At 49.4% G+C, this 8503-nt stretch overlaps 1 protein-coding gene across 2 annotated transcripts; it reads left to right on the top strand.

Moving 5' to 3' along the window:
• Positions 1–429: 429 nt before the first annotated feature.
• Positions 430–6654, top strand: KLF2 (KLF transcription factor 2). 2 transcript variants are annotated; one of them, XM_070748400.1, is made up of 3 exons: positions 430–706; positions 3408–4251; positions 5064–6654. In XM_070748400.1, exons 1-3 carry the CDS (start codon positions 695–697, stop codon positions 5237–5239), a joined length of 1032 nt encoding a protein of 343 aa, XP_070604501.1. In that variant the 5' UTR covers positions 430–694; the 3' UTR covers positions 5240–6654. The 2 variants fall into 2 exon arrangements, with proteins under 2 accessions (XP_070604501.1, XP_070604493.1); XM_070748392.1 differs by lacking the exon at positions 430–706 and adding an exon at positions 2216–3024.
• The last annotated feature ends 1849 nt before the right edge of the window (positions 6655–8503 follow it).

Here is an 8503-nt window from a genome sequence, read left to right as displayed (position 1 = left end):
GTGGACTCCAACTCCCCAAATCCTCCAGCCAGGAGGAGAGAGATAGAGAGAGAGAAAGAGAGAGGGAGAAAGAGGGATGGAGAGAGGGAGGCGGAGAGAGAAAGAGAGAGGGAGAGAAGAGGGATGGAGAGAGGGAGACGGAGAGAGAAAGAGAGAGGGAGAGAAGAGGGAGAGAGAGAAAGAGGGAGGGAGACGGAGAGAGAAAGAGAAGAGGGAGAGACAGAAAGAGAGAGGGAGAGAAGAGGGAGACGAGAGAGATAAAGAAAGGGAGAAAGAGGGATGGGAAGAGAAGGGGGCATCGTCCAGGGACGGAGGGAGGAGGAAAGGGACCGGGGACTCCGCTCGGTTAGGGGCAGGGAGGAAAGGCGGAGGAGAGAAGATGCAGGAGGAGCATCTGGGGGAAAGGCCAGCGAGAGAGAAGGCAGACGCAGGGGAGAACGGAGAAGCAACCCAGAGGAGCCATTCTTATCAGTGCCAATAAAGGCTCAGCCCACTAGTAGAATGAGATGGGGAGGGGAGGGAAGAGCACGTGCCCAACGCTTTTTTCGAAATGGAAACCCGCAAGAGCCCCCCCCCACTTTCCGCGCCGTTAAACGAAGCCCCTCGTCTGGGTGGGAGGCGGGAGCGCCCACAGAGCCTTGAAAATCGGGGACAGCGATTCCCCCGCCCCGCTTCGGCAAGGGGGCTCGACTAGATGCCCTTTCAGGTAACTTCCGATCCCTGTGCGGCTATAGAAGCGAGGTGGGGCAGGGGGTTAGAGTGCAGCGCTGCAGGGCTACTCCAGCTAACTGCCCAACTCTAGTTCAGCAGTTCGAGTCTCACCACCGGCTCAAGCCTTCCATCCTTCGGAGTTGGGCAAAACGAGGACCCAGAGTGTTGGGGGCAATGGGTGGACTCTGTAAACCGCTTAGAGAGGGCTGTCAAAGCACTACGAAGCGGCATATAAGTTTAAATGCTATTATTATTGTACGGTCCAATTCGTAGACGTCCAAGGGCTCCCTCCCCCCAACCTATTATCTATAGCAGTGTTTCCCAACCTTGACAACTTGAAGATATTTGGACTTCAACTCCCAGAATTCCCCAGCCAGCATTCGCTGGCTGGTGAATTCTGGAAGTTGAAGTCCAAATATCTTCAAGTTGTCACGGTTGGGACACACTGATCTATAGTTTGAGAACGTAACCCTTTTTCTCCAGGACAAAACTACCGTCTCGCCGTCTGAAAAAAGTTCTGGGGCGGGTGGGGAGGGAGGGAGGAGATAACGGAATATTCCCCGTTTCGACTCCCAGGCACAGATTTCGGGTCCGGATTGACATCCGCAGAGATTTGAGTTTGACAGACCGGCCCGATCCCTTCTTTCCTCTCTTCTAACTATCCCCCCCCCCACAAACCTCAGCCCGCGGGCCATATTTTGTCAGGCTGCCCCTCTCCGCACCCCCTTTTTGGCGCGCTGGCAAAACGTTCCTAGATCTGTAGCCTCGGATTTGGCCGGACGGGGCCTCGGGCAAGAATGAATAGCGGTGGCGGCCAGGCATCGCCTCGTACGAGGAGCTCAAACCGCCGCCTCAGCTTTCGAGGACCTGGAAGCGAGGAGGGGGATCATCTCGCCGCCCTTCCCTGTTCTCCCCTCCCCAAAAAAGTTCGCCTCCGTGACATCGCCGCCAAATCACAAATCACCTCAGCGCCCTTTTGTTTACACGCCGCCCGCTCGTTTTCGTTCTCTCCACAACCAAAACAAAACTCTCCCGCCTTTCTCTCTCCCCCCCCCCCCCCAAGCGTTTGCAAATCCAGTCCCGGCCCCATAATTAACATTCCGTTGTTCTGGCCCGTAGCTGAGAGTAGAAGGGGCGGTAAGGGTATCTTGACTCAGCCTTCCATGGTGGGTAAAATGAGGAGCCAGGTTGTTGGGGGGCAATAGGCTGATTCTGTAAAGCATTTAGAGAGGGCTGCAAAGTCTAAATGCTATTATAGGAAAGAAGCGAAGGAGAAGCCCCTTCCAAACCCCAAAGAGACCCATTGGCCGGGATTCCTCTCCCCGCTGAAACTTCGTTCTCTCCCCCCCCCTCCCTCCGGCTTCGTTTCAGGAACCCGATCCAGCCGTTTGAAGCCCCTCGAGACCTCATATTGAAGCGCGGAGGGCTTCCCCCCCCTTTGGGAGGAAAGGCAAGCGGGCGTTTGTTTGTTTGTTTATTAGATTTCCACGCCGCCCTTCAACCGTCCAACAAGCAGCTTTTATTCCATTTTTGCTCCAGGATTTAACCTCCCCAGGACTAGCTGGGTTCCCCTTTAACCCGGGAGGACACGATCACGCTTGCGACGTATCGGGGTCCCCTCTCCCCTCAGCGTTGTTTTTTTGGGGGAGGTTGAAAGACGTCACCTCTTGTCCCCCCCCCCCGCCACGTCAAAATGAAGCTTTCAAGCCGTTGCCGGGGGGATAAAGAGGATAATGGGGTGCCGGTACCTAGAGGCATTTGGGAGCGGTATCGCTTCACACGAGCTCCGAAAAACTTTTCGTTTCGTGGTATCTACATAGAAAACTCTTGCTGATTAACACCTAACACACACACCCTAAACCGGGTGGGGGAGTCTTCCCGTTGCTGAGTCCCGCGCAACTCGAGCCTTTGGTTCGCCCCACCACGGGCGACAAGATCCCGGTGATGCCGGGTAGGGATTAGCCACGGCCCGAAGACCAGCGGCCGGAGCGCCTTCCTCCGCTCCGTCCCAACTCTGGCGATACTCCTTTTATAGGGGAGCTAAATTTAGGCCTCCTCGAAGAGGCAGGAGTGATCTCTGTACGTCCCCCGAGCGCCCCCCCCCCTCGGAGACGTATTTCCTCCGGTCGCGCCATTGGCCTGCCCGCTAGCTCGGCGCGTCTTATAAGCTCTCCGCCGCCGGCCAGGCCTTCCACAGCGCTGCCGGGAAGAGAATTTGGAGAGGGCGATCCCGAGGCAGACATGGCTTTGCCGGCCTCCGGTTTACCGTCGTTCGCCTCTTTCCGCAAGGCGGACAGCCGCCCATTTTCCCAAGTGAGTTGGCTCCACAGATGGTGGGGAGCCGGGGGTGGGGGGAGGGGTGGGGGAACGGCGCGCGCTCTGCACACGCTCAGAGACTCCGCTGCTTCGGGGGAAAAGCTTTGGATTCCCTTCGCCTGGGGGGGGGAGTCCGTTGAAACCCGAGAGATGGCCCCGCTTAACTCTGAGGAGGGGTGACTCCCTTCGTGGGGGGGGGGGTTTCCTCTCGCAGGAGCGTGGTGGGTTTGTGGGAAGGCGCCCTCTGTCACTCCTTTGTGAGGTGAATTTTTGTGAGGTGAATTTTTTTTGGGGGGGGGGAGAGGAGGACCCTCCCTGGGTCAGGCCAGTGTCTCAGGTCAATCCACTAACTGCGGGCTGCTTCTTCTCTCCCCTCCCAGCAATGGTCCTGCGGCTTGGAAGCTGCGATGCCGGTCAGCCACTGCCCCTTGCCCGACCTGCGGTCCAGGATGGAAGGCATCCCCCCAATCAGGGACGAAGAGCTGAGCACCGTGTTGGATCTCGTCCTCTCCATGGGCAGCAGTGACAACAGCCTCTCGGACATGCCACGCGGAGATTACGCCAGGCCGGGCGATTATTTCTCCGTCAATTCCACGGGCTTCTACAGCCCAGTGGAGACTCGCACACCCGCGCCCTACAGCGCCCTTTACCCTTCCGAAGGGGAGCCCTCCGACTTGGACGTGGGGGATTTCCCCCAAGGGTATTACTTCGTGGGCATTGCCTCATGCTTCCAGGACAATATTAAACCGGAACCTGAAGTGGACGCTTACGAGGCTCTGCCAGGCCTGGGCCAGTCCCAGATTTGCACCAACATCAAGCGGGAGAACCCACCGACCCCCTGCATGCTGTCTGGCTCTCCCCAGCTGCCTTGTGCAGAGACCCCTCCCCTGAGCCCCGATGACCTGCTGATGGTCACCAAGCGCCAGGGACAGTTGATGCCTCTCTCCCAGCAGGGCTACTACCCAGACTTTCCCCAGCCTCAGTACCCCCAAGGACCCTCTCCTTATGGACTCTTTGACGAGAGCCTCCCCTGTCAGGCCTCCGCCTCCAGGACCCTCCTCACCCCACCTGCCTCCCCACTGGAAATGCTGGAACCCAAATCAAGGAGGGGACGCCGCTCTTCATCTCGCAAACGGACTGCCACGCACACGTGCACTTATGAGGGCTGCGGGAAAACCTACACCAAGAGCTCCCATCTCAAGGCGCACCTTCGAACACACACAGGTAAGGCATCGCTTTATTGCATCATAGGAGGGAAAGGGAAGGCAAGGATTTGAACCTAAGGGACTGAGAAGTAGTTTGGCCACGCATTTATTTCCATGAAGCTGGTAGGTTTAAAGGGAAGCTGCAGCTCACTTTTCAATTGGAAAGTTTCAGGGGAGTCGCTGCTCCATCGCCCCATTGCCCCCTGAGGTTTGCATACAATTCTGGAGAGGTGAACACAGAAGGAGGGATAGTTATGCTGGGATAGCTGAGGTCATAATGGGGTATTCCACCTGCCCTGTGGGAGTACATGGCAGGAGGGAGCACATCACAATGGTCAGGTGTGAGGTATACAGCTGTCAAAAAGCCACAGGGTTTTTTGACTTTTACAAAAAACGATGCTTTGGCTGCCTTTCCTACTTAGGATAAAAGAGCAAGGTAGATTTATTTATTCGATTTATTTATTCAATTTTTTAATGCCACCCTTCTCCTTAGACTCAGGGTGGCTTACAACATGTTAGCAATAGCACTTTTTAACAGAGCCGGCATATTGCCCCCACAATCCGGGTCCTCATTTTACCCACCTCGGAAGGATGGAAGGCTGAGTCAACCTTGAGCCGGTGGTGAGATTTGAACCGCTGACCTGCAGATCTAGCAGTCAGCTTTAGTGGCGTGCAGTACTGCACTCTACCCACTGTGCCACCTTGGCTCATTTACAGATATATTTAGAAGGCATATAAGTTTAATAAATTAAAGAGAGAGAGATTCCTTCAGAAGGAGGACCAAGTCTGGTGGTCACTCATATCATTTTTTCCCCTCTTCTCCCCAAACAGGTGAGAAACCCTACCACTGCAACTGGGAAGGGTGCGGATGGAAGTTTGCTCGCTCCGATGAACTGACCCGACATTATCGAAAACATACTGGCCATCGTCCATTTGAGTGCCACCTCTGCGACCGGTCTTTCTCCCGCTCTGATCACCTGGCATTGCATATGAAGAGACATCAGTAGCCTTCTAACAACTGTGGCTTGATGCCTGGTGATCAGAGTGGGGGCTGGACGGGGTGGAGGGGGGGGGAATCTAGTAGCTGGTACTACTATGTCCAGAAAATATACTTGGACTGAACCCTGACCCGAGGAAGCCAGCTGGTTTTGGTGCTTCCTAGAGAGCCAAGCACCCGACTGACTTGTTGTTTCCCCGTGGAAAAACAGGGCTTATTATTTATGGAGAAGGACTGCAGAAAGACCACCAGAGCACTTGGAAGAACTGCAAAAATTCCTTGACCCCGACCCTCACCCTACAACAAACAAACAAACAAAAAAAAAATCCTTGACCAACCCTCGCCCTACAATAATACCCCCACCAAAAAAATTCCTTGACTGACCCTTACCCAAAATGTCATTTGAAGCCAAAACCAAGGCTATCATACTTTGGTCTTATCATCAAAACCGACTCATATGAATTGTGCCGAGAATGATTTATAGGATGGAGAAGAGACCAAACTGGGTGACTGCAGCCCTGAGATATAAAGACAACCAGAGTACTTGGAACAACTGCAATGTCTGCAGCCTGACAATCAAATATGCATATTAGTTAAGCCAATAAAGTTAGAATTGTTATTTATGACTGTGAAAACTGGACTTCCAAAAAAAGAAAGCAGATAAAAGTGTGGACACTTTTAAACTGTGGTGCTGGACTTGACTATGCACACAAAAATAACAAAAAAAAACCAAGCAAAAAATTCCTTGGCCAATCCTCACCCTACGATTACTTGAAGTCAAAACCGCGGCTGTCATACTTTGGTCTTATCATCAGAACCGACTCACTTGAATTGAGCTGAGAATGATCGGCAAAAAAAGAAGGGAGCCACCCCAGCACCTGCTGGCTGGATACTATAAAAAATGACTTTGACTTGGCCGTGGCAGGCCTGAAGAATGCAGTACAAAACAAAATGATCCACAGATCACTTCTGGCCTGAGGATCGAAATGGCTGACGACAGAGAAGAGACAAAGGGCTGGCTATATGTAAATAACTGACCATGCCCCAAATATAAGCTGTATTTGAGGTTTACTGCAGCCTAAAAAAAACCAACCTTATTTTCTGAGACAGGACGTTCTCTCTGAGAACATGCCAAAACTATGCTGTACACTCAAAGTGTGCACTCAAGGTGCCTTAAACTATACTAGAACTACTGGGTTACAGGTTCTGTAAATAAACTTGTCTTTGAACCGGAATTGTATATTGTTTGTATATTGTCTTTGGACCAGAATTGTAAATAGTTCTATACTGAAGTTGGACTATAAACAGGAGATAAAATAGGTTTTTGCCCTCTCTGCCTATTCTTTTGTTTTAAATAAATGTTTTCTGAAAACTGTTTTTTTTTTTTTTAAAAAAGACTTTTTTAAAATAAAGAATTTGCATTGATGTGTCTTTCACCCTTATTTGCTGAAAGTCCGAGATGAACCAGATTTGCCTTAAAGCTGCTTTGTGGTTCTACCAATGTCTCAGCTGCACTGTAGGACGGAGCTCGGTAGCAAAACTCTCAAGTTCAAAAGCAATCAAGGCTATAATTTGAGTCTCATGTTTAGTTTACTTGATAGCTATTTTGGTAGCACCCTCAAAACTCTTCCAGATGTAGATACAACTGTGCCAGCAGTAAACCTGGTGGGCGGTTTTGCTTGGTTTTTAATTTTTTTTAACTTTAGAAAGTAAACAACTGCTTTTCAGTAATTATGGATTTTTAATGCACAATCTTTTAATGTGCCCTAAAATGCTTGGAGGCAGGATAATTAAGTCATAAAAATACACCTTTAAAACAAGCCCCGATTTTTAGAGCTCATAGGTGTTTTAATCTGTTTTTTAACTGGATGTTAGTTAACCAAAGTTGTATAACTAGTGGATGGCCACACAAATCAAACTGAACAAATAAGATACTATAACCATTATACAATGCTTCAAGCTCTAGTATTAGAAGAAAGTGCAATATTTATGGACTTTTCTCAGAATTCTCCAAGCTTCAATTTGCCCTCCTTTTCTACATATTTTTCCCTAAAATAAAACAATTAATTGCAACAGCTGATCTCTGGTCATATCTCGGGGGGGGGGGGGGTTGGGGGGAAGGGGGGGTTGAGCTTCTCCATCACCATTATGCTTGTTGAGATGGAATGTCCCAACATGCGTAATATTACACAAATCATTATCTACCTCAACATAGGAACAATACAGAGGCAAAACTATATCTGGGCTGCAAAAATCCAAATGACTGCAAGGTGGCAGCAAAGAGAGGTTCTGTAGCTCTCTGCTACCATCTGGTGCTATTCCAGCTTTTTGCTACCTAGATTTGGAAGTCAAAGGTAAAATAATTTCAGGATCCAAAAGAATGTGGTTCAACCAACCTATTGGTTCTTTGCTACTCTGTTGGATATGTTGTCCCATCAAAGCCAAGTTGTAATGCTGGGCTGGTAATGTTAGGAGTTACAGGACAATTAAAAGGACACTAGGTTGGGAAAGGTCTAGTCCATTGTATATGAAAGTCCTCACTACTATGCCTGAAGATTTTCTTGATATCCCACTCAGTGGTTCTACAGCCAAACTAAAGATAATATATATCTCTGATCCCAGGGATAAGGCATCCCGACTGGTTAAATATCTATTGTATTTCTCTTTTACGCTATTTGAATCCATAGTCAAGTAGGCAATAATTTCCCAACGCAGGGTTTCCAATTTGAGAGGGGAAAAATAGCTCTTTTACCCATTTTATCTACACTGAACATAATTTTATCAATTCCTTCCTCACCGTCCCCTTTAAAACAACAAACCAAAAAACTCTAAATTACATCATATTTTCTCATTAAGGAAACTGCAATATCCCTGAACATTTTTGTTGCCACTTTTTGCTATTTCTGCAATTTTCAGAGGATGTTTCTACACAATATTCCAAGTATGTTTGTACTACAATGCTGTATTGGCAATTCTAGTTCCATCATTACACCAATGCAAATTTGTCCTGTTCTCCCCCCCCCCCCAAACACACACACACACACACACACACACACAGCTGCTGCATTTGGGTTGACATTTCCACTGAATGTTCCACCATAACCACAAAAATCTTTCTTGGTTTAGTCATTTCTAGGTCAGATCTCCTCAATTAACGTCCCCAATACTTAAATGGTTAACTGGTAAAGATAGAAAAGGAAAACAAGTTTAAAATTTGCATGGAGGGATGGGCTGTTGTACACAACATTACTAAAATTAGCACTTCAATTACACA

The sequence above is a fragment of the Erythrolamprus reginae genome, chromosome 1 (assembly GCF_031021105.1).
Source record: "Erythrolamprus reginae isolate rEryReg1 chromosome 1, rEryReg1.hap1, whole genome shotgun sequence".
Classification (NCBI taxonomy): domain Eukaryota; kingdom Metazoa; phylum Chordata; class Lepidosauria; order Squamata; family Dipsadidae; genus Erythrolamprus; species Erythrolamprus reginae.
The sequence above is the reverse complement of the archived record's forward strand: the minus strand, read 5'-3'. Positions and strand labels throughout refer to the sequence as shown.

Bases quoted from the DNA above. Each gene is read 5' to 3' on its own strand.
- KLF2 (XM_070748392.1), top strand. From the start codon at position 2,953: ATGGCTTTGCCGGCCTCCGGTTTACCGTCGTTCGCCTCTTTCCGCAAG. The intron at 3,025-3,407 runs GTGAGTTGGCTC...CTCCCCTCCCAG, and splicing joins ACAGCCGCCCATTTTCCCAA to CAATGGTCCTGCGGCTTGGA. The intron at 4,252-5,063 runs GTAAGGCATCGC...CTCCCCAAACAG, and splicing joins GCACCTTCGAACACACACAG to GTGAGAAACCCTACCACTGC.